The 25427-nt window shown below is 39.6% G+C and overlaps 1 protein-coding gene across 2 annotated transcripts in view; it reads left to right on the top strand.

The window, feature by feature from the left end:
* Positions 1 to 25427, top strand: part of LOC139670493 (complement C4-A-like) — a 44723-nt gene extending 19296 nt beyond the window's left edge. For both annotated transcript variants that reach the window (XM_071552305.1, XM_071552296.1), the window contains 22 exons: positions 921 to 1060; positions 2201 to 2413; positions 4366 to 4417; positions 4893 to 4973; positions 6029 to 6232; positions 7775 to 7850; positions 8333 to 8489; positions 9804 to 9899; positions 10212 to 10380; positions 11325 to 11491; positions 11936 to 12094; positions 12685 to 12744; positions 13206 to 13299; positions 14017 to 14179; positions 16321 to 16408; positions 17030 to 17104; positions 18018 to 18126; positions 19071 to 19160; positions 19509 to 19601; positions 20349 to 20432; positions 23788 to 23920; positions 25104 to 25427. In XM_071552305.1, the coding sequence (XP_071408406.1) occupies positions 921 to 1060; positions 2201 to 2413; positions 4366 to 4417; positions 4893 to 4973; positions 6029 to 6232; positions 7775 to 7850; positions 8333 to 8489; positions 9804 to 9899; positions 10212 to 10380; positions 11325 to 11491; positions 11936 to 12094; positions 12685 to 12744; positions 13206 to 13299; positions 14017 to 14179; positions 16321 to 16408; positions 17030 to 17104; positions 18018 to 18126; positions 19071 to 19160; positions 19509 to 19601; positions 20349 to 20432; positions 23788 to 23920; positions 25104 to 25242 (2642 nt within the window). In that variant the 3' untranslated portion in view covers positions 25243 to 25427. The remainder of the gene's footprint in view (positions 1 to 920; positions 1061 to 2200; positions 2414 to 4365; positions 4418 to 4892; positions 4974 to 6028; positions 6233 to 7774; positions 7851 to 8332; positions 8490 to 9803; positions 9900 to 10211; positions 10381 to 11324; positions 11492 to 11935; positions 12095 to 12684; positions 12745 to 13205; positions 13300 to 14016; positions 14180 to 16320; positions 16409 to 17029; positions 17105 to 18017; positions 18127 to 19070; positions 19161 to 19508; positions 19602 to 20348; positions 20433 to 23787; positions 23921 to 25103) is intronic.

Below are 25427 nucleotides of genomic sequence, written 5' to 3'. Positions count from 1 at the left end.
TTTATTTTGTTTCTTTGTATGAGTAAAGAGGGAATGTGTAGTTTTTAAGAGAAATATAATGTTATGTTGACAGAGTAAAACAGTCTGTATCTGAACAAACAGTGTTTTAATCATGACACAGCCTTCACTCTTTTATGTTATATTAAAACCCAGCTAGAAGTTATGGGCTGGATTTATAGTTATAAAAGCAACATGAAGTGAGGTCTGAAGGAGAATGGATAATACAATCAAAACTGTCTCTTTTTTTTTCTCTATAAAGTACCTCATTTTAGCTTTCACATGGTTATGAAGCCACAAGAAAGGTAGCAGTAGTAACACTGCTTTTCTTTGAATAATTCTGGGACCAGGTTCTGGCCATATAAAAACATAAATCTCTGTGGTCTCTAAAAAGAGAAAGAAGAGCACCAGGAAATCAGCTGAGGGACAGCAAGAGCTGGGCACCAGATAGTCCAGGTTCCCAGGGGCTGCTCTCTGGGAGTTCCTGGAAGTTAACTAGGACCATGCAGGAGGGACAAAAGGTCCATCTGGAACTGACCACCCCTCTTTGGAAAGTGAGGCTCATTCAGGCATACAGTGATAGGCATGGAGGCTATTTTCAGAAAGCAAGGAAAGATCATGTTTTAAACATGGCCTTTGCAGGAAAACTGGGCCACATTTCACTCACAAAGGCTACAACACTCCTGCCAAATTTTACCTATCAAAAACCATGACAGTGACTCCAGAGGGCAAACCACCTACCCTCCAGATGGGTCCATAGCGCAGATGAATTGAAATGCTTTCTGAATATGCCTGTTTTCCTCTCCTCCTCTTGACCTCAGGGGAGTTCAGGCAATGAGTTTTGATTAGACATTTAACTTCTTATCAACTGCTGTTAAGGGTGTAATTGTAATTTTCAACTCTTTTTTTTTTTCTCTTCCCAGGGTTTTGTGTAGCTGACCCCCACACCTTTGCAGTTTTCAAAGACTTTTTTGTGTCCCTGAGATTACCGTACTCAGTCAGACGACATGAGCAACTGGAAATAAAAGCGGTGGTTTACAACTATCTGCCCGATGATCTCCAGGTAGTATTATCAACAACTGCTGGACGTTACATGCCTTGCTAGCTCGATCTATGTTATTTAATAATTTAATATAAATTACCTGGCCACCTTACAGAGCCCTCTTACAGCCCAGACATAACGAAAGCTTTCCCAAGGACAGGGTCTGGTTCTACTTGCTAATCAAACTTACTGTATAAAACAGATTTTATTTACCATGTCACACAGCCATATTCCTGGTCTTTGGGTATTACTTATTCCCTTTCATTGAAGCAGTCAGTTACTTTTTTGCTGCCTGGTAACACAGCCAACAGTCAGCTGCTGATACTGATGCTTTCTGATACTTCACAAGGTACTCAAAGTACAGAGGGAAATTATGAGCACACAATCCTATATGTTAGCCACAAAACTCATTGTGCATAAAATGCAAAGCTATTTTTTGTCTTCATGTGATTCTTATGCAGCTCTGCATACAGTTGTCACTGGGCTTAGGACCTCTGTAATCCTAAGGCTGATGCTCTTTTTTTCATTTCTTCCCATCTCTCTGCCAGCGCCTTTCATGAGCATTTTCTGAACTGTGTTGGATGGTCTAGAGGGACATATTAAAAATGTACTATCCTTCTCTACTTCCCTGTGGTTAAGAGATAGGCCAAAACTATACTGCAAATTCAATGTGATGAAGTAATACCAGTTGATTTATAATCACAGCCCTAGTGAATGTAGGTAAATGCTAACAGACCAAAGAGCCATAGAACAATTCAGGTTGTAAGGTACCTGTGGAGGTCTCTAGTTCAACCTGCTGCTCAGAGCAGGTCCAGTTAAAGCAGGTTGTTCATGGCCTTGTCCATTTAGATGTTGAATACCTCCAAGGAGGGAGACTCCACAAACTCTTTGAACAAGTTGTGCCAGCATTCAATCACTTCTTGATGAAAAGGTTTTCCCATTTTATAAATGGAAAACAGCAAATTCAGGTGAGCAAAGTGAAAAACATGAACTTGCAAAATGTCTTCACCGTTCTTTCCTCCTTAAGCAAAAGCTAGTCTCCTGTTTTACCCGTTTCTTTTTTCCTCTTCTTCTCCAAATTTGGTGGACGTGGAGTGTGGAGTATTTTTCCTGTGCAATGATGCACTAAGACTGATCTCAGGAATTGCCTTGTCCCCCCAGGTTACAGTGAGGATGGATGCAGTGAAGGGACTGTGCACTGCTGAGACAACGGAGAAGGCTGTGCAGCTGCCACTGGTGGCTAAGGGGAACTCTGCAACACCAGTCTACTTCTCAGTTGTCCCTCTGACTGTGGGAGAAATTCCAATTACTATTACTGCCTTTGACAAGATTTCTGGGCATAGTGACAGCATTAGGAAGAATCTCCGTGTTGTGGTAGGTATAACTAGATGAGGGAAAGCACTTCTCAAATGTGTGGAGCTTTCAAGAAGGGAGTGAAATTGTACAAAGATAAGGCTGGAAGCAATCTCAGGAAACCTGGTTTTCAGCAAGGACTGAGGTATAGCACATGGAAGAAATTTAACCCTGTGTGTGCAATGTTTATGGAAAGGTTTGTTCTCAATGGCAAAAAGGCATCCTTCTACCCAAGACATATCAACAAGCTGTTCATACAGCCAGTGCCCTTCTCATAATCTTTGACTTCCACCTGTTTCATCAGCATGTATGGGATGGGGCAACCCTGGCCATTCATACAGACTAGGGAATGAGGTGCTGGAAAGCAGTGTCATGGAAAGGGACTTGGGAGTCCTGGTTGATGGCAAGTTGAATGTGAGTCAGCAGTGCCCTGGCAGCCAGGAGGGCCAACTGTGTCCTGGGGGGCATCAAGCACATCATCGCCAGCCAGTTGAGGGAGGGGATTGTCCTGCTCTGCTCTGCACTGGAGTGGCCTCACCTTCAATACTATGTGCAGTTTTGGGTACTGCAATATAAGAAAGGTATTAAGCTGCTAGAGAGTGTCCAAAGGAAGCCAAGGAAGATGGTGAAGGGCCTTGAAGGGAAGCCAAATGAGGAGAGGTTGAGGACACTTGGTCTGCTCAGCCTGGAGAAGGGGAGACTGAGGGGAGACCTCATTGCAGTTACAACTTTCTCATGAGGGGAAGAGGAGGGGCAGGCACTGATCTCTTCTCTGTGGTGACCAGTGATAGGACCCAAAGGAATGGGCTGAAATTGTGTCAAGGGAGGTTTAGATTGGATATCAGTAAAAGGTTCTTCCCCTAGAAGGTGGCTAAGCACTGGAACAGGGTCCCCAGGGAAGTGGTCATGGCACCAAGCCTGACAGAGTTAAACAAGTGTTTGGATGATCTTCTCAGGCACGTGGAGTCACTCTTGGGGATGGTCCTTTGCAGGCTAAGAATGGGACTCGATGATCCTTGTGGGTCCCTTCCAACTTGTTATATTCTATGATTCTGTATGAAAATGCTTTTTCCCTTTTGAAGCCAAGATTGAAGATGTCCATCTATCAATATTTTGAGAAAGAAATACTCTCTGCTAGTAATAAAGTTAAACCCTGTTTTATTGCTTCTGGTTAATGGATCTTCAATTTTAACAATTGCATAGGTAAAATATGCAAGTAAAAAAAGGATGCTGTATTGATTATTTAATAACTTAGTTCTCTTACAAAATTATAAAAAGGAGGAGCCTTCTATAAGAGATGACTTTTCAAGAGCACCCAAGTCACCCATTGAGGGCTATTTTCCATTGCCACAAAAAGTGCAAAATATGAATCCTTACACCACTAATGTCAGGGGATAACCATGTAGGTACAGATAAGGCATAGGATGCTGGGAACCTGTTGTTGCCGCAGGCCATAGCTTTTTTAGAGATAGACAGTCTCAGAATTCAATGTTACACCAAAACACTGTAAAAATAGCTTTATTAAAACTGAAACTGTAGGAAAAAGGATGTGTGGAAATGAGAGGGAAAAAAAAGCTTTAATCTTACCAACAAAATGTACTAAGAACTTTGTGGGTTTCATACATGAGATTCCTAAAACTGAGTCCCTCATTGAATTGACTTGCATGGCTCACAAAGCTGAGATAAACTTTGAAGTTTAGTTTTTGGAGTTAGTTTTGGTTAAGCGAATTTTCATTCAGTGAATTACTGCAATAGTAGCACAGAAAGTCAGTAGAGTTTATTAGTATTTCAACTGGGAGAATGAAATTCTGATTTGAAGCTTGAGTTTTACCTGGAGAGAAATCTCACTTCAAAATCACTGATTTGTGCCACCTGCTGGTCTAGTGCCAGGATGAATCTCAAGGGTTTTGTGCAGCTTAAATTCATTTGTAGGGCTTGCAAATATTTTGACTCTTTTTTCCTCAATTGTGCAGGCGGAAGGTGTTTTACAGAGAGAAGATGAGACCATTTGCATTAACAGTGGCCGTAAGTTACAGAGAAGAGTTAGATACAGATCAGGTTTGGGGTAGGAAGAGAGGGTGAATGATGGGTGCAGTGAAATACTTCTTAATGTGCACATGTTGCTTTTGTCAACCAGAACTTGTCACACATAGCAAAAGACTCAGGAAAGAAAAATCATTAAATTCTGAATGTTTAGAATTGATTTATATTAGGTTTGTGTTTCAAGGCAGCATTCTTTAATATTAAGTAGGCATCTATTTCATTTACTAATAGGTCCCAAACATATTAAAACTAAGTTTAATTTCTATACTAAAATATTGCTAAAGATTGAAAATTAAATCAATTTTTTCTCCTGTTGAATTTCATTTAAAGTTTCTTGTGACATTTCTGTCATAACTGCTGTCAGCAATGAAATATTTAAGGAAAATATGATCTAAAATTACACTGCATTTTGTTTAAAAAATCTGGATGTAGATCTCTATTTATTTTTTATTTACAGTGAAGTTCCATACACTGGACCTGAACAGACCATCTGATATGGTTCCGGGTTCTGATAGTCATGTGTTTGTTAGCCTGAAAGGTAAATGCAATTTTTTTGTCAGCAACTTCTCCGTAGGTGAAAAGGGACAGGCCCCTTTTGTGCTGCTCATTCTTGCATGCCAAATCTCCATTCCCTTCTGGTTTTCCTGTTATGACTCAAATGATCTGTGCTACATGACCAGGACATAAAACAAAACAGCCCCGGGGGTGATCCAGTACCTTTTCCTGTTTCTAATTATTCCTTCTTACGTACAATGGATGTAATAGCTTTATCTGATCCATCTTCCTCACTGTGCTCAGACTAAAATTATGGGAGGGCCAGAGGTGAAGGGAAGAGTTTGGTTCTCTAATAACCCCACACAGCATTTAGGTTTGTAGAAATCTGTTTTAGCTTTCAGAAATAAGAATGCCAGACTGATGAATAAGTTCTGGAAATTACCTTTTTTCTAAAGCAAAGATATGTGCAATCATATATTCATTTACCCAAATAACTATACATACATATACATACTCATGCATAAATATATTAAAAAGATTTATTAGCAAGTAATTTCATTAGGGATAAATACTTTTTTCCCCCCAGAAAATGCAAAATAATGCATCTGTGGCACAAAGAGCATTGGCTTCCATTTCAAATCCCTCTTCTAAAGTACAGGGATGTTTGACTTCATCAAATGATAAAATTACAGAGGGGAAAAAATACACAAAATGTTTGGCGTGAAAAATGAACAATCTTTCTTTCCCTTTGTGGGAGAGTCAGGTCTGTTTTGAGCAGAATTTTCCAGCCAAAACCACTCTTTCGCCCTTTACTTGCTTCCCTGCCTCCAGTAGCGTTGGGACTTTTTCTCCTTCATGCTCTTTTGCTATGTCAGCCTCTTTTCTTCAACTTCCCCAAGGCCTAGGACCTCATCCTTGCTCTTCTTCAGTTTTACAAAGTCTTAGGTAGCTAAAACAGTGTTTAATAGTGAGGAGTATCAGGCCATGCTGGAGTGTCAACCTATGGTTAGCATCACTTTTCTTCATATTACACCAGCCAGCTTTAAATACAGTATGTACTGTGGCTTGTTTGTTGGCTTTTTGTTTTTTTTTCAACAGGAAGTACTATGGGCGAGTCTGTTGAAAATTGCCTTAGTCTCACTGGAGTTGAGAAACTTATCCAAGTGCCCACAGGCTGTGCCGAGCAAACAATGGTGACAATGGCCCCTGCAGTCTATGCCATTGAGTACTTGGATGCCACTGAGCAGTGGGTGAACTTCAACCCTGAACGGAAGCAGGAAGCCATTAGTATGATTGAAAAAGGTATGCAAAAACCCCACCAAATCAAAGAAACAAAAAAACCAAACCAAAACAAAAAATCCCCACCAAACCAAAACCAAGCCAAAGCTCAAAGAATGGGATCTTTGTTATCCTATTGCACTGCATGATGACTGTTGTTACTTGCTGAAGCAGTGACCCAAGTCACAGTCACAAAGAAATGACTCTGACAAACTGCAAACAGAAATAAGAAACAACTTGTGAGAAGGACTTAGGAGACTATTGCCAACATCTGATATTGAACAGTAATTGCATTTACCATCCATCCTCTCTCTTGTCTAATTTAGAAGTAGAAAGTAAAATCTGAGTTGATCAATGTCAGCTCTTCTCAGAATAAATGGATAGCATAGGTCAGTTGTTCATTTCCTCCTAATGTGGATGTTTGAAATGAATAAAGATGAACCATGTCCTAAAAGTACTTATTTCTTCCCACGGATCACAGACAGTGCTTAGGATACACAGCTGAGATGTGCACATCTCTGTCCGTGGCTGTCAAGAGAAGTATCACAAAGGAAATTCCCAGTGCTAATCATGATACTGCCACTTTCCATTTCACCACTCCTGTACTCATTATTACATAAGCTAGAATGACTTCAGCAGCCTTGGACCAACCCAGGGAGGGAGTTTCCTTAGGGAGAGGACACCTGTGAGTCTGCTTCTTGAAGAGTCCACTCCAAGATTTGATCCAAAGATGGTATTAAATGTACAAGCAAAGCCAGGACCACAGTAAGTGGAAGTGTTCCAGTTCACAGGCACTAGCACAGAGCCTGAGAATTCTCAGTGTTGCAGCAGGTAAAGGTTATCTTTCTAACTTCTGGCATAAAGCAATATAATGTGCCTGTCTTCATGATATTCAGACATATGGCAGACATTTCATTAGTAAAAAATAAGTGTATAAATAGAGATTGAAAGCATGCTAGCAGTTGCTGCATGGAGGTCTTTACCTATTTGTCTAAGACTGCCTAAAGTGACATGAGAACCTGCTCAAGAGTATTTGGTATTATCAGCATCAATTAATTCCTATATTATGCTTTTATTGATTCTTATTGAAGATCATTAGTGTGGAAAATGTGTTGTGTGGCTGTTATACAGACTTCATCATAATAGCAGTCAAGATCAGAGGCCACTGATGATGATTTCTAAGCCTGTGACTGACCTAATAGATGATGTTTTGTATACTTTTTGATTCTATGTGCCATAAAGTTGAAAAGTTGTTAATAAGGGGAAAAACATTTCCCAAGATTCACTACACAGAAAATGCTTTGCAACCATAGGTATCTGCAGTTTTCAGGTTATTTTCATGGCTTAATTAAGTCAAACTAGACAGAGGACCTTCTAAGCCTAGTGCTTTTTCTGTGTCAAAGTCTCTTGACCCAGTCACTTCCTCTGTAATGCACCAGTGAACACCTCCATGAACTCTACCACCAGTCAATATGAAACATATTCATGTTAATACAAGTGATGTAGGAAAATGCTCAATAAATATGGGTATTCTCTGAAAACTTATGTGCTTTCCTGTTCATCCAGGTTATACTAGACTACTTGAGTTTCAAAAGGTGGATGGCTCCTACGGAACATTTAAAAGAACCCCTAGTAGTGTATGGTAAGTGATTTTTTTTCCATGTGTTTTTTTTTTTGTTTGGTTGAGATTTGTTCGGTTTCTTTGTTTGGAGGGGTTGTTGTTGTTTCTTTATCTAGTTTTTTTTTTCCAAGTTACTTCTATTACTTTTTGATGCATTAGAAGTTTTTCAGGGTGAGGGGGAGGGAGGGGGGGAAGGGGGGAGGATTTTCAAAATCTGGTGGATGTGGTGTTGCCTATATACTTTTGTCATAAATAGTCAGCAACAAATGTCTCAAAGCATTCAGTCCATGATGAAGGAGGTTTATACTGAGCCACAGATTATTTTGCATTTGCCACAGAATAGAAATGTTCATGCTGTTGTTGAATAATAACTCACTAGGTTCCAGTGAGTGGACCGTATTGAATATAAGTCTGCGTACAAAATTAGTATGCTTATTTTCCTATCTATATAGTCTTCTATAAATATACATCAGCACATGTTTGGAAAATTTTCCTTTGTGCAGGTTAACTGCGTTTATTGTTAAAGTACTCACAAGGTGCAGAGAATACATTAATGTCCAAGACAGTCACATACTCAACTCGATTTCCTACTTGGTTGATCAACAGCAGGCAGATGGTTCATTCCATGACCATCACCCTGTATTGGACAGGTCGATGCAGGTAGGTAATCTCTGTTTAGAAGAATCCGTTGCTCATTTAGGGCTACTAGGGTTTGAAAGGAATATTGTGAGTTGTTGAGGAACGAGAAATGTATCTAAAAAAAATAAATCTGTAATGTTACAAAATCTGAGATGCATAGCTAGCACTTTACCACCTTTCTCTTTGCATCCAATCTTAGATCATTTTTGCAGCTATGCCTATAGAGCACTTAGAAAATTAATTTTGATGTCCACGGGTTCAGTAAAAATTTGAGCCATTTATTGGCAAAGGCAACAGAGCCATAGAATCATAATTTAGTTTTGAAGGAACATCCAGAGGTCATCTAGTCCAAAACCTGCTCAAAACAGTTCTAGTTAGATTAGATTGTACAGGACCAGGTCAGTTGAGTCTCAAGTACCTCCCAGTATCTCTGGTAACCTGTTTCAATATTTCACTACTCCCATGGTGAAAAAAAGAAAATATTAATACTTAAGCAGAATTTCCAATTGTATATCTTAGTCTGCACATCCCCTATAACTGTGCAGAAACACAAAATTTAATACAGTTCATGAACCTAGACTAGGAAAATAATAGGCATCTTCCAAAACCGACTGAAAATGCAGTTACCTTTGTAGTGACCATATATGAAAAAAACATGTATTAATATTATTAATGATCTGTGTCAAATAAATAGTGAGTCTTTTACCCCGAAAGCCAGTTTTACAGTTGATATAACACTGTTGAGAGGAAAAAATCCTACAGCTCAAGAAATGGCCAAAGGGATTTGATTTTTCCTGACCCATGTTCATGCTGAGATAGTTATCTTCTATCTTACATATACTTCAAAAGCTTTCAGGGGGAGAAAATCTAATGAGGGTGCTGTATTTAATTTATCAAGAAGAGGGATAAGAAGTGATCTAGCATTGCTGTATGAATACCTTTATAGGAGAAAAGTTTTGTGTGCAAGTTAGTATATACAGAGTAGCAGAGACATGAATAAAAACCTCACCACTCTAATGCTTGGAAATTGAAGCCATGATTTCAATGAGAAACTGTAGATTTTTAACTATAAGTTAAATAATTAAGTATTTGATTATCAGCTGAAGGGCATGGTGTGTTCCTAATCTCTGACACTGTTTAATGCAAATTGGCTGCCAACATGGAAATATACTTTAGATGGACACATATTATTGAGAAAAATTAAAGGCTAAAGCTGCATATTGTGTGGTCAGACAGTTTGCAAGATCCTTGACTTCATTAAAAGTAATTTTCTAAATTTAATCATAAGCATATAAATATACATTTCACTTTTTCTTTTAATGTTTTCTCTTTCAGGGTGGCATTGAGTTGGCAGAAGAGGATTTGGCAATGACAGCCTTTGTAACTATAGCATTGCGACAGACTCTCCGTGTCTACCAGCTACCTGATGTGGTAGGAAGCCTGATTCTAAATCTGAAGGCTATTGCACAATGGCATATCCACTTTACTATCACTTAGAGTATTGCAAATGACTAGTTTAAAATCTGTTTACATCTGTGGTGGATAGGAAAAATTACTGTGGCCTAATGTACAACAAGGTGCTTTGAGCTACACAGTCCATCATCAATGGCTTTAATCACTAAGCAAAAATTATTACAATTGTCTCAAAAATAGCTACAGTGAAGTATTCTTAGTACTCTCACCAACAGAAAGAGTTAGTAGACCTCAGTGATCTTTTCAAATGGTTCCATTCTGTTTTTACAGGTACAAGTGATTAGAAGAGCAATGGCTTACATGAAAAATCGACTTTCAAGAAATACTGATTGCTATTCTACAGTTATTACTGCCTATGCTCTGACACTTGCACAGTCTGAGGGTGAAGAAGATCAGTTTGTGAAAGAAAAATTAAGGGACTGCTCAGTTTTTGATGCAGGTACTGGTAAACATTCTTAAAAATTCCTCTAGAAAGCACTTCTCCTAACAGAAACACGCTGAGCACAGTTACATGAACAAAACAGAGTCAAGTAAATGAGGAACATTTCATTTTATAGAACTGTGCATGTATACGTGTAATATATTTAATTATTTAAATAGCATAATTAAATATTTCATGTTGATGATTTAACATGTAATATGCATAATTAATACCACTGTAAACTGACACCATAATGAAGTGTAGATCGTGGTCTTCCCTAAGACTGAAATTGAGACAAGACTACAGTAAATATTCATTTATGTTTTCTGCTTTCCTTTGGGGGAAAATAAAAAGAAGTCCAAGCCAAGTGAGAAAGAAGAAACTTCAGATGAGAAAATAGCTACACACAGTAGTAGCCCTGACTGGATTTCTGATCAAGAGGCAAAGTGTCTCTTCTAGCCCACCTGCTTTCAAAGACCCCACCAGTTTTGAGTGCTTGGTGGCAGCTCCTCACGAATGTCACCTCCCTGTGTGTGGCTGTGGTGACTACTGAGTTAGTTGGCTGTGTGGCTGCACTGCTATCCTATAAATTTCTCCCTGTAAATTATGGTGTAATAGCCATAGTTTAAGCATAGGAAATACAGTTCTCCTTAATCAAGGCTGGATTTATGGGCATAATTAATACTATTTTCTCTTGGGGGCCACCAGACGCAATGCTACCTCTCCATCAGGTGGACATCGCTGCACAGTGGGATCATTACACTGTGATGGTTGGATAAGTCAAAATTGAAAGTTATGGGTATCCTTTTCCACTGTCTTTGCTTCCCAACTGATTTGTTGCTCTCACAATGGCATTTGTGAATTGTTGTCCCTCAGCACTATAACATGAAATATCTACTGTGTGAAATATCTACAATACTGATTTTTGGCAAAGGGGATTCAAGAGTGAGTTATTCTTGCAGCAAAGCAGCAGCGCTACTGGGGAAATGGCAACAATGCAGTCTCGGTGGAAACCACAGCCTATGCACTGCTTCAAACTCTGCTCCTGAAAGACATGGAGTACGCAAGGCCTATTGCTACGTGGCTGACAGAAAGAAGGAACTACGGTGGAGGGTACTGCTCTACACAGGTGCCTGACCACCACTTCATGGGGAGTTCTATGGGGAGGGAAGAAAACAGAAGCCTCATAAAGACTTTCTCATTTAGATTTGAAAGCATTGTAACAGTTAATCCTCAACTTCTTTGGTGCATGAAGCATTAAAGATTTCGGCTCATTAATTAAAAATGAGCCAAAATAAACTGTTAAAGCCAGGAAAGAAGATTCTTTTTCTTAATGAAGATTTATGATAATCTAAGGTCAGAACTCCAGTGGTTCAACAATTTTATTGCTAAAAGAAGAATCTGGGGAATAAAATTAATAGTCTGTGCAGGTAGGAAAAGACAGGTACAGAACTTCAAAGCAACAAAAAGCATAAAACTGAATAGTTCAAGATGACTGATAATGTGATCCAACATGTTGTTGAAACAACCTGGCATAATTGTTGGGGTTTTCTTATATTTCTTTCTCACCTAGGACACAGTGGTGGCCTTAGAAGCTCTGTCAGCATACAGCATACAGACACTGAACACTGCTTCCACTGACCTGACTGTCCAACTGGGAACACCTGGAAGGCAAAATGACTACACAATTATTCTGACTGATAGCAATGAAGAGTTTCAGAAGCAGATAGAGGTACACAAGGATCTTTTCAATAGTTTCAAACTTTTTTTCCTGAAACTGGAGAAACTGGATCATCTGGCCTAGATTTTTTCATGTTAAGTAACCATGATATAACTGGCTTATAATACCATTAAATAATTTAATCTGTAAAACAAAAGAATCTTTTTAAAGCTAAAATAAACAACAAGGGCTTAGCAGCACACTTTAGAGGTGCTTTCCTCCTTCTTCAAGGACTTTGGTGATGTGAATCTCCCCCAACAGTGAAGAGCAGCCAGAAGACCAGGTCTTGCTAGGGAATGAGAAAGAAGGGGAATATTCTGACGTTCAATGTGCTGCAAACGGTGAAAATATCAAATCCAGTCTACACAGAGGGGAGAGTGAAGTTGATAAAATATGCCTATGGGGTCCTAAAACAGTGGAGTAAGATGTACCAGCTCAGCATATTTAAAATCTTATGACACTTGAGGTCTCTCATAATTTCATAGCTAAAAGTTTTCCCTTTCCCAGTTTGGAGGGGTAAAGGCATAGAAGACTGTCAAGATGACAGGAAAACAACAGATCAAATGCTGAGTGAAGATTTTTTTTTTCCCCTTGGTTTGCAGTTTGAACTTGGGAGAAAACTTGAAGTATCTGTACACGGCAGAGGAAATGGGACAATGAGTGTAAGTTGCAAATTCAAAAAGCCAGTGTCCATCTAGAGTTCTTTTAATCCCTTGTTGAAAAAGGAGTGAAAAATTACTTGCCATGATGTCAACCTTTGTGTTCCTACCTCCAAATTTCTAAAATTCATGGCATAAAGCCTGCTCTTATGGGCAGTCAATTTTTCCTGTCTTTATTAAATCTATGACATGTCAATGCTGACAGAGACAGCTGGAGTTTGAAAGACCTCTTTGTTGTTGGGAATGGAGAGTTATCTCAAAGATGTCCCACACCATTTGTGAGTTTCTCATGGGACCTGCTTATACCCATGACAGTCCTCTATGACCAGTCTGTGCCTCTGGGAGATTGGTCCTTTTCTCCAGACTTCCATCTCTCATCAACGTTTGTTGAACTCCTGGATGAGTAAATCTCTTGTCATTTCAATTATAGTTTTAGTGTATTGCTGTTTGTGTGTTCATCTCAGATATTAAAGCTGTACTGGTCTTCTGAGCTGAAGAACAATACGTGCAATGATTTGATTTTGACGGTGGAAATGGAAGGAAGCATTAAGTACTCTGGTGAGTGAAAAGGGCAGTGGTTGGGTGTCAAAGGTGACATGTTTAGGCAGCTGCTAATGATACTTCATGGATTTATGCCTTGGAAAGTGGGAACAAATAAATGAAACAAGAAGAGGGAAGCCCCTGAACTTTGCCTAGCTATTTTTCATTTAGCTTATTATTACTTTTAAATAGCATAATAACCATTTGAGTGACTGCAGGTGCAGCAGGTTCTTCAGAGTTACACAGGTACTACAAGAAACTCTCCTTGAAGAATGGGAGGTGAACTCTCTTCATAGAAGGGAAAGCTCAGCTGAGATCCCTGGCTAATAAGGGGCCTACCACATGGCCTTAAAACTCTTTGAGGCAGATCTCTCATAGGTTTTTCATAAGAGCAATAATGTACTTTCCATCCCCTGAAGTATGTTTTCATTCGTCTCTGCCTATCTGTTTTTTTTTCCCACTTGAATAGTTAACTTTTGGAGGGAGGGATTGTCCTTTACAAATTTATGCATAGCCTAAACCCCATTCTTAGCTAGATTATTCTTACTATAGTTATCTCTGAAATTCTAGCTCTGAGTGAATTGGAAATACTAAGATGTGTACAGCAAACTTTTATAAAACCCACAATGATGGCATGACTGCCAACTGATATTTATCATTGAACCAGAAGAAGCCAAATTACCATGTCCTCAGGCAAATTTATGCATGGCTAATCATGTCTCTCACCTCTAAAAGATGAATACTCAGATGAAAATGATGAGGAGGACTTGATTGCTGCAGAAAATAGCACATTTGAGGCCCTGTCTGAAATAGAGTGGTTTGATATCCACGGCAGAAGAAAAAGGGATGTGATCACTCCCAGTAAAGCAGAATCGCTGCGGTACAAAGTCTGTGTCAGGTAGGTCTGCAAGATCAGCTCTTAAATTGTTTGCAATTCTCCTTGTTCACCTTGTTCATATCCACAAACTTAACATCCAACCTGGTGATTTTCTGTGAACCTGCATACACTATGAGTCTATCTCCTCTTTCCCATGGCAGGAGAAAAGATTTGTACACAATGTGTGAGGTTTATGTGGCTTACACAGACTTTAAATTTCCACTGCAGATTCTGCCTCATCAGACTCTGAGGAGACTCTAAAGTGCCCATCAGGGTAATCATTTGAAAGAAGTCTTTTATTAAATAAATACAACTGTAATACAGTAGTAACACATTTACAGAGATTCACTACTGTCTGGAAGGATGTTAATTCCAAAAGAATGTTATAGTTTGAGCTGGCAAAATGCCAACTGCCTGGTACCCAGTCAAAAAGTCCACTCCCAGAGCAGGAGAGAGGGAAAACAGCAGAAATGAGGCTTTAGACACAGTGAGGTTTTTATATTTATACAGAGAAGAGGAGAGCTTAACACAGACTATGAAATAGCACATAGTGACAGAAAACAACAACAGGCTCACCGAGGTCGCCCCAGCTAACAGGTGAAACTCCAAACCAACCAAACCCCCTCCCCAAAGAAAACCTCCCAGCAAGAGGGAAAAAGGAATTAACAGGAATGTGCTCACGTCCCCGGGTAAACAGACGCGCGAACCAGCAGGAGGGCCTGATATCAGCAGTCAGGGAGCGGGAACCATCCTGGTCAGAAGCATGGACCGAAAAGAGGGCGAGACTCCTCCCACCTTGCTTGTTATACTCATATTCTGACCTACAAAAAAAAAAAAATATATATATAAATGTCTACTACTATCTGAGAGAGCAGAGGAGGTAGAAGGGTTTTCCTGCTGTGACAATCTAGAAATTAGCAAGGGCAGAGGTAGTAAGAAAGCAATCCTCCCATTGCAGAATAACACTGAAACAACTGTCTTTGCTCTGTTTCATAGTCTGACATGGGTCTCAGAAGCACAAACTGGTGACTATTCTGGATTCCCCTTCTAGAGAGGTGCAAGGCAGCAGAAGCAGGTTTTACTCAACAGTAGAATTTTGGTTTTCCACTGAATTTTGGCAAAGCCTTGAAGACAGTGATTTTATCCCCTCTCCAAGACAGTGGCATGAACAATGGCAGGAGAGGACTGAAGTTACCCTAATTCCCAAGTTTCACTCCTCCTCATTAAATAGATATTCAGTGAATTGTGTATTTGCTGAAGCATCATTTTCCCCAGTAATTGCTAAGTAACATTTATCAACTACCAGACCCGGTAATCCACAGCATACTGTTGAGTGTTAGCACGAGGCTTAAACAATAATATGAAGCTCCCTTTGTTATAGTTAAGACATGAAATTAAAACTGAAGGCATAAACTACATCACCATTCTTCTTCTTTACCCTGTGATACATCCCTTATGGGAAAAGAAGGGTGCCCAAATAAAATTTTCTGAAGTACCACTAAGTGTATGTAAAACACCCCATGTCAAGGCATCCTGTGTGAGAGCAGAGCAACTTCATTTTCCAGGAATGACACAACTACCTGATTTTTGGGAAGGTGAAAGCAGAAAGATTGGAAATCATATATCTCTATATTTTATATATATAAAATATAAATACAAATATAAATTTAATATAAATATATACACATGAATAGCAGATAGTTACAGCAATGAGGATTTTTGCCTCAGACAGCAAAGATGACATAAATTTGACTTAGTCCATTAGGAATTGCAATAAATTTCATATCTCCCCTCACTAGGTGATAGAGAACAGACACTTGGTCAGTGTTGTTTACCTCTCTGTCTTCAACAGTGCTTTTAAGGTGGGATGAAATGTCCTTTGCAGTTGATTGTTTCTGCCTATCAGCTATAAAGAAAGCCTATATGAAAAGCTCAGGCAAGACTCCTGGGTTTTGGATGATTATTTGACTAGTTAAGATGACTCATTTTGCCTCATGACTCCTAATGAAGTAGGCAGCTAATTTTCAAAATAAAATTCACTTAGGAAAGCAAAATGAAGCAGAATGTTTTGGTTCACGATTAGCAAGCCTGAAGAGCCAACTCTTTAAAGCAACCTGGCTGTTCAGTGTAGATGTTCACTGCTGACCATCTCCCTTATAAAGGTCCACAGGTTCCAAGGCACCAAAGATGTCGCTGGTTGATCTCACTCTCCTGAGTGGCTTGGAGCCTGACACAAAGGATCTTGAACAGGTTAGTAACACATCCTTCTGTGTAATCTTTTGTAAACATCCTAGAAAATTTGTCTTTCAAAGTCTTTCCAAAGTCCATAGAATAAACAAGAGAAAACAGATTTTTGGATAGATAGATTTTCATTATTCTTGTTCTTATAAAATATTTGCTGAATATATACAACAAATGTAAAACTTGTGATGAACAGAGTTCAGCCTTCCTAGTTCCTTGTAACAAAATTTAGGGCAAGGCTCAGCAGGGCACTCAAATATGTGCCTGTCCTTAACATATATTGCTGTCCCCCCGGCACTGTTGTCCTGCAAGGTGGCAGGACAGAGCACCCTGTGCTTGCAGGAGGAAAGACAAGTATGTCTCTTAGAGGAGACAGGGCACAGTCACAAGGATATGGGAGGACACAGTGCTCTGAAAATGTGGAGGGTTTGGGTTCTAGAGCCTGCTCAGTTGAGGGAGTTTTGCCCACTTCCGTGATCGAAGGGACTGTCTCCTTTAGGGAGGAAGAAAGAGGACAGAATAAAGCAAATGGCTGAACAAAGCAAACCAGAATATAGAGGGTGGTCACAAAGGTATTCCTGTTTTGCCAGGGTTTTGTTCTGATTTATTTGTTTCTTTGATTTCCTGCAGTTGGTGACAGCTTCAGACCAGTACATTCAGCACTATGAGTACAAGGGAGGAAGGGTTTTGCTCTACTTTGGTGAGGTAAGCCAACCCAATGGTTTTTGAATCCCTGACATTTCAGATAGCATATAGGCTTTTTTTAAAAAAGCTAATGATTGTATTTTTTACACTCCACTACCATTCTGTAATTTTTGTCATACATTATTATGCATGGCTCAGTTGAAAGAACAGAGGAGGAAAGAAGGGAAATGCACACCTGCATCTTCCACCTTTTTATGTTCCAGTATAAGTAGTTATTTGAGATTTGACCATTGGCCCAAATAAAAGGAGAAATCTTCTCCCTCTCTAGTCAGAAGGAATGCTTTTCATCTATGATTACACGATTAACAAAAGTGTTAACCAGTGATCTTGTTAATTCTATTTGGACATCTTGAATGCCAAGATCAAGACCCACATAGTGATAAACAAATGTAAGCATCAAGACCCATAGTTTCTGTGTATATTTTCCAATATTTCCCAGTATTTTGGATAATGACTCCATCCTACACCTACTTCAGTTGCATCACCTCCACAGCCAAAGCAGGATGGCCTTGGAGGAAGCACACGTGGGGCAGTGATCTGTCTGTCTTTCTTTCCTTCCCTCCCTTCCTTCCCTCCCTTCCTTCCTTTCTGAAAAGGTGGCTTTAGGGAAAAGTTAAAAAGTAACCCCCAAAGTAGCAATGATGTGTGTTCAGATCAGGCAGCTGCAGGTGAACAAATCCTGCATATATCTTACATATCTGCTTTTATCTGTCTTAGCTCATGCACAAAACCTCCCGGTAAAATCATGGAAGGAAAAGGCTTATTCAGGTTGAGGGTACAGATATAAGTATTATCTCACCTAATCCATCAGAAACAAGTGTTCAACAACTAGCACAGGCACAAATGAATAAGGCACTGACTGAGAAGAGATAATTAGTTTTCTCATAAAAACTATTGTTCCTTTTTCCTCCAGCTCACAAGAGGACCAGACCCAGACTGTATATCATTTGGGGCAAAGCAAATCAATCCCATGGGGTTGGTTCAGCCAGCAAATGCCATCCTTTATGATTTTTACAATCCTGGTAAGGGCACAGAAAAATTATGCATAACTGCTTGAGAGAGAGACCCTCAAAAAACTCCTCCAGTCTATAGAAAGGTGATTTTGATGTAGTGTGTGAACTCACATGATTTTGTCAAGTGATAAAATAACCTGCTTTGCATACTGTCTTTCACTGTTGTGACTTAAAATTATCTAAATAGACATCTTCTCAGGAAGAGTGTGATATTGCAAATGAACTGAAAATAAGAACTTTTACTCTCAAGGATTTTTAAATCAGGTTGCCTGAGTTCCTGTTTCTCATAGTGCTTTTAAGCATTTTCCACTCACATTTTGTTTTCAGTTATGCTGTCTTTTTATGCATCTAAGATAGGCAGCCTTAGAGCTTTCATTTATGTACTGTGCTTGCTGGGAAAGCCAGTCTTGTTCCCCATTCAATGAACATTAAATACAAATAATCCCCATTTGCCAGAGTTATGCAAACAATATTGGAAAATTAGGTGAAATCTCTACTTTGCCTAAACTGAAAGGTCCAAGATGGTTTATACTAGGTTTAAACTATGAACTATTGGTGATCCTATGTTCTTCCTCTGGAACAGTGGAGCGCTCACTGTAGTTCTGATTTAAAGATGTTTTTAAGAGAGAAGCTTTTCACAGGGAATTAAAAAAAAGGGGGCCGGGGGGGATGTTGAACAGAAGAGTGCAACTTAAAAAAAAAAAAGCCCCCCCAAAATTTACCCAGACTAAACAAAAAACCTCACAAACTGTTGCCCAGCTGAAAGAGAAGGTGATCCTTGTGCTCTAGGTGCCTAAACTATAGGTCTTTGTGGACTGCTGATGAGCATCTGATCCCTGAATGCTCTGCTCTCTCTGGACCAGGGAGAAAAGTTGGGCTGCAAATATAGATTCTACTGTACAGGTTTTTTCACCTCAGCACTGTGAGACAAGCCTTTTGTTTCTTCTCTGTAGACAGAAAGTGCAGTGTATTCTACAGTGCTCCCAAGCACAGTGCCATGCTTGCAAAGGTGTGCCACGCCGATGTTTGCCAGTGTGCAGAAGGTAAGGAATAACTAACCGTAGGCTGGTCTAAAAGAAGATGGTTACTTCTGGGAGCCAATACATGGCAATTGTTAACCCCAGGAAGGACCATTACAATTATCCTAATGCATAATATAGGACACAATGGATCCTCTAGTATGTTTGGCGTCAAATTGAGGGAAATTGATCTTTTGGTAGCTGAATGCAATATATGAATATGTGCATGCATATGTAAAATCCCTCTACCACACCTCTAAGAAAGTTGTTCTGTCATTTTATGTTCTGTTACATTGTTGTGTGAATGTGTAAACTATATCTCCATATCCATGTCTGCAGAGACAGAAATATCACTTATTTTCTTTGCTCCAGGTCCCTGCCCAAGACAAAGATCAACTTTCAATAAAGCTATAACACAAACCACACGGTCTACTTTTGTCTGCTACCAACCTACTGCAGATTATGGTAAGGCATGACAGGCAACTGTCAATTTAGTTTAGACATAGCCCTTATTAATAAGGATAAATTTGTAGTTTTGTATGCCCAGACCTCTCCTCAGTTGAGTAGGGTTTCTGTATGTAGCTTACAAGCTGAGAAGATGAAATGAAGGCATCTGCTACTGTAGCCACCAGGGGTGTGAAATGGAAGGCAAAGGCTTGAGAAGTGGAATTCTGGGGGGAAAAAAAGGGTGGATAACACTATGTTACAGAGTTTAGAATAAAAACATGGTGTGAGTACCACCTTCCTCTACATCCCTCATGTTACAGGATGTAGAAAAAGAGTAGGCTTTACAGAGCATGCCATAGCTCAGCAGCTCCTTCTGAAGAGCTGGGTAAATATTTTCTCCTTTTTTAATTTGCCTTTCTGACCTTTTCTTTGGATGGAAAATTGGAAGTAAAACTTACTGAAGTGGTTGAGCAGCTTTGGTAAGTTAGATTCTAACAGAAGGACAGGGAAAAGAGTGGAAAGCTAACTATAGAAGAGATTCCCTGAAAAATTACAGAAAAGGAATACAAATCTAGAAGGTCTTGATTAATAGCTGAGCTCCTAAAAGCATATTAAATATACAGGATTACTATCCTGTTGTCTTTCATACTCTCATGATTCGTGAATAGATGGTACAGTGGCCTCTGTAGAGACACTTGGTAAAACCATACCTATTTTTTTAGTCTTTGGATGCAATTTCATGTTTCTGCCTGGTGTCTGTTGCAGTGTACGAGGTGGAGATCCTTAACAATACAAAGAAGAATGTTTTTGATTACTATGAGGCCAAAATGCACAGAATCCTTAAAGCCAGTAAGTATCAAAATGTTTGACTGCTGTAGGAAAACCAGGTTGATTAAATTTTAGCCAGTATCAGCCATGCAGATACCTTCTTTTGCTGCAGCAAGTAGGGACAAATACACTTCTACACTAGGCTTTCAAGAAGATTGCTTTATTGCAAGGTTCATTTGGTCTAGTTGCCTCATTGTTCAGTTCAGCTCAGGGGTAGTTTTTGGGTCCACATTGTGCAATCCCAGAGCACAAGAGCTTTGATCCTCTTGGATGAAAACCAAACTAGAAGACACACTCCAGATGTATGGAGTCTGTGGCTCAAACTAGAGCTAGTCTAAGATAAACCCTTTGAAAAACATGCATTCTGTAGATATTAGGTCTTCTGCCTCAAATAGGTCACTTTATAAACTGCTGATAGATCCATATTTTTTCTAGTGTAGACGTATCCACTGACCTCTGTTCTGATATAGATGAAGATTTAAAGTGCTTATTACTCAATTATTAAGCAATTGTAAGGCTTGCAGAACAGGCTGTTGTCCACAATGACTTGCCTGAAGCCAGCGAAGACAGCAGAACTTCTACAACTTTGATTTAATAACTGTGATAACAAAGAAAACTTCCTATTTCTTTAAATGCAGTGCAAAGATTTCCACAGCTCTTAGGCAATGCCCTTTTGCAGGCCTGCCATAACAGCCACCCCCATGTGAACTTAATCAGCAGCATCAGTGGAGACTGATACTCTTCAAAGTAATTTCTGGGGAAGTTCTCATGACATCTCAGATTTCAGCCACTTTGGTATCACACAGTTGCCAGTTTTGAGTTTGTCAGCCAGAGATTCTTTTAAAAAGTGACTTCAAAGGTTTTTAATTCTTCTCTGTCTGGAACAGAATAATTAACTCATCCCATCGATCTTTGCTGAGACTGGCAATGCCACACAGTACTTTATGGCACACAACTTGTGATCTGTTCCCAATGTTCAGCTCCTGTCAGAAATCAGGTCCAATCTTTGTGAGTCCATAGAGAGCATCTGACATACCCAGGGCTTTCCCTATGCAGGGAAATAATGTTTCTAGTGATCAAAATACTGGCTATGGGAGATTATGGTATCCTGAAGGAAAGTTTCTCTAATCTCCTCAGAATACCTATAGGATTTAAAAGACTTAGAGCTCTGGGTCCCAATGCATTTGTACTCACAACTTGGAAACATGCATTGGAAAAATTTTGTTTCTCAGTAGCTGAGAGAAACATCCTTTGAATGTGAAGTTGAAAGGAAAATATGTCTTCTCCCATTTCTACATACTTAAAAATCCCCTCTGGTTTGTTTTGTCTGATGCAGTTTCTGAGCATCAGTAAGCTTTCAGCAACTTTAGGAAAGGCTGGCAGGAGGCACAAAGCCACAATTATAAAGAAAAAGCAAGGTGGTGTGCCCAAATCGGCTTGTGATTGAACTAGGGTTATCTTTTGTATTCTCTGTGGCTCTTTTGAGTGATGTTGGCCTCTGTTGCCATCACCAAGGGTAGGTGAGAATTAGTAGGGTAAAATCTCATTCTCTGGACTCCGTCATTATTCAGTATCAATTCTTGAAATAAAGGGTTGGTTCAGAAGACAGTTGGAAACACTTATTTGTGTTTGGGAGTTAGCAAAAGAGACATTTGCAGATACGTTGTTCTTGGATTACTTTGATTAATAATAGAATTTGTGCATGTGTTTTAGATGGCTAGTATTTATGCTGTCCTGTGAATCCTTTAGGAGCCTTCAGAGCAAAAGTATAGCCCGTGTGAAATAGCACAGAAGCCTTTTTTTGTACTCTCTTTCCTTTTTCCCCCCCTCTCAGTTTTTTATTTCTCATTATAGATTCTAAAACTTGAAGTAATTGTTTCCTTTACATTGTTCTTGGATGCTTTGAAAAGTTTTATTTATTTTTTTTTAATTGGAGATCTAGAATTGAAATTATGCAATAATCTGTTAAGGTAACACAAATGCTTACGATCGCTACAGTCTGAACTGTATTAGGCCACTTGGGAAGCATATGAACGAAGAAACACCTTGGTAATTTAAGCCCAATGAATGTGAGGCATAACATCATCATTTTCTCAAGTAGTTCTGATCCATCTTTGCATTCCATAAACAAAATGAAAATTCAGTCCACCATTTAAGATAGGAACAACAAAAAGGTCTTGGTTTATATGACAAAACCTTCAGTACTTATTATTGTTTGGAAAAATGCAGATGAATAAGTAGCTTTTGTAAAATTAATATAAGTTTTAACTAGGAAGTAGGTAAGGTTCTTAAAGGTTTGACAGATTAGCAGTCCATGTCAAATTCTCTGAAATCTTATTAATGTTAAAATAATCTACGTCAGGTTTTTATTCTACTTTTTTGGTTTTATTTGGAAAACTAGACTTTCTACACTTGTAATACAATACTTTGGAGAACAGAAGCTGCACAAGTTTTTGTTAAGTGACAGAAAGACTGTGAGGCCTTACCTGCAATTTAAGCTGATTTAATGTTGAATTTGTCACCATGGTTGTGTGTGACATTTCAAATTATAGTTTGAAAGACAGTAATCAATTAGAATATTGCTGTTATTTGCATCCCCTGCCCCCAAATGGACTTTGAAAATTGTTGTTGTAATTAAACAACACAGCATCCTCATCACCTGAGGCTGGTCTGATGAATAAGCATCTTTCCAGCTCTCATGTCATTGCACTACCTGAGCAGCCATCTCATCTGCCTTGAATGCTCACTTCTGTAGTGGAAAATGCAGTTCTGAATGAATAATCTTCTGGGCCAGAATCCAGATCAGAATCTTCTAAGTTACTTTAACATGGAGATCACCAAGAGCATGTCCTATGCATTGGATTTAGAGGGAATATCATAAAGGCTACATCAGTGAAGTTCAGGTCAGAGGTACTAAGGAGAGTGAGATTTTAGTACTGTCTGCTGTGTTGTTGATCCACAAGATACTTCCATCTAGTACGCTAGCTTATAAGACCCCTCTGAGCCTGAGAAACCTCAAATAGAGACAAGCACATTTTCTATTTTCCTTGTTTTTTCCTTCAATCTCTGAGATTTAAACAAACTCCATAAGGTCGGAAAGGTCCTAAGGTCTATAGCAAATCAGCTTCTTCAATAACTACTGCAGAGGTCAAGACAACAAACTAAGGCAAAAGCGATTCATTTTTTGTCACGTAATGCTAAGGGAAACGTGTCCTACCATAACATGGCCATTTATCCCCATGTCAAACCACAACTCCCAAGTGAAATATTACTTTGTCTTAGCAGTGGGGCAAATGATCCAAAGGGGTTGTGTCCTGTGGGATACAGTTCTACTTTACTGGAAAAGTTAATTGGGTTTTCTCTTCTTGTTCCCCAGCTGCTGATGAAAGCATCCAAGTGGGTGCCCACCGTCAGTTCCTAACACGCTCTACGTGCAAGTTAAACATGGTCCCTGGCAAACGGTACCTCCTGATGGGAAAAGATGGGAAAACAGTTGATTGCAACAACAAGTAAGTGTAATGGCTTCTGAGCAGCAGAGGCTGATATTATGGACCATAAATCCAGAGGATACTCAATCCATAAGAATACCTCCAGAGAGCAAAGGGCAGGACTAAATACCTCAGAGACTGATTCTGCTGAATTTACTAAAATGCAGAGTTCCACCCCATAGGCAAAAGGGTAGCTGCGGGGAACAGCTGAGCCACCCAAATCTATCAGCTCATGTATCTGTGCAGAGCTTGGTTCCCAGACTTCTCAGAATCAAATCTGACCCTAACTCCATTGGGTTAAAAACTCACAGCTAGAAAAGGAGACTGGGAAAAGCTACACGGTCCATCTACTGTGATGCCTTAAACAGCTCCTGTGTTTGAAAAAGAAAAGAGTTGGGACCATGTGTAAAAGCAGCTCTCAAAGTTGCTGTTATATCATGCATGTGAATAGCATATCCTTCTCATTTCTCATTATCACACTTTAATGAAAAAAATGGAATTTATCTGAGTGGGGATTTAGTCTGACACTCAAATATTCAGGGAGGAAGACATCTTAAATGTTTCATTTCCCTTCACAGAACTGGAGAAAGGTAGTGCCTCTGAAAGCTTCTAGGTGGGAGGCCTCCATCAAATTGTGAGCGCCGCCTCCTAAAAGCTTAAAAAGTCCCATCTCCATTTCTATATGACACCAAAGTGAGTGCCTAAGTCAGGGGCCTGGTTCAACAGAAGCTTGCTAAAGACTGGGGTCTCCTGGAAGAGGTGTAACCTCCAAAGTCTTGTCCAATCCAGTTGCAAAACACTCGAAGTTACATGGCTTCTCAGCACGGAAAATTGGGAAACATTTTGGGATACTCTGTTGAAACTGTGTGTCTCCCTCTCACTGTGTCACACTGATGTGCACTGGGGCCTTTTGTGCCACTCTGGAGAACCCCAACAGCAACTTTACCCCAAGGTTACCTGACACACCCAAAATACAAGTACAGCCATGTTTGTCCCAGCTTGGCACTGACACTTCCCAAACTTTATCCAAAGCTCAGTGAACCTGCTGGTGAAACTAAATTTCAGGCAAATTTCTTGGCTAGCATAACTTGTGATTTCAGAGGTGTCTCAGTGGAGGGATGCAGCATCTTGGGGATCATGCTTTCTCATTGCTCCATGTCAGCAATAATGACTCACCTTCTTTACTTGTCCCATTTTCACTCAGGATGCAGTACTTCCTTGATGCACAAGCCTGGGTAGAGAAAATCCCAGACACCAGTGAATGTCGTAGCACCCTGCGTCGGCAAAGCTGTGCTCACCTGCAGGACTTCCTGAACATGTCTGACAGCATCTGCCTCCTCTGAATGATCTCTGATCCCACATCCTATCTGAATGACTGCAGCTCACCTCCTGCCCAAAATGTTTTTGCAAAGCCTGTGCATCCAAGTGGCACCTGAAATGATGTACAGCTGCTTCCATTGCTGTTTTGCTCTAAGGGGTATCTCTTGTAGATATGTGTGTGGGAGTAATACAACAAAAATTGCAGTTA

This window comes from Pithys albifrons, chromosome 1 (assembly GCF_047495875.1).
Source record: "Pithys albifrons albifrons isolate INPA30051 chromosome 1, PitAlb_v1, whole genome shotgun sequence".
NCBI lineage: Eukaryota > Metazoa > Chordata > Aves > Passeriformes > Thamnophilidae > Pithys > Pithys albifrons.
Note: the sequence above shows the minus strand (reverse complement) of the source record. Positions and strands in the feature narration are given on the sequence as shown.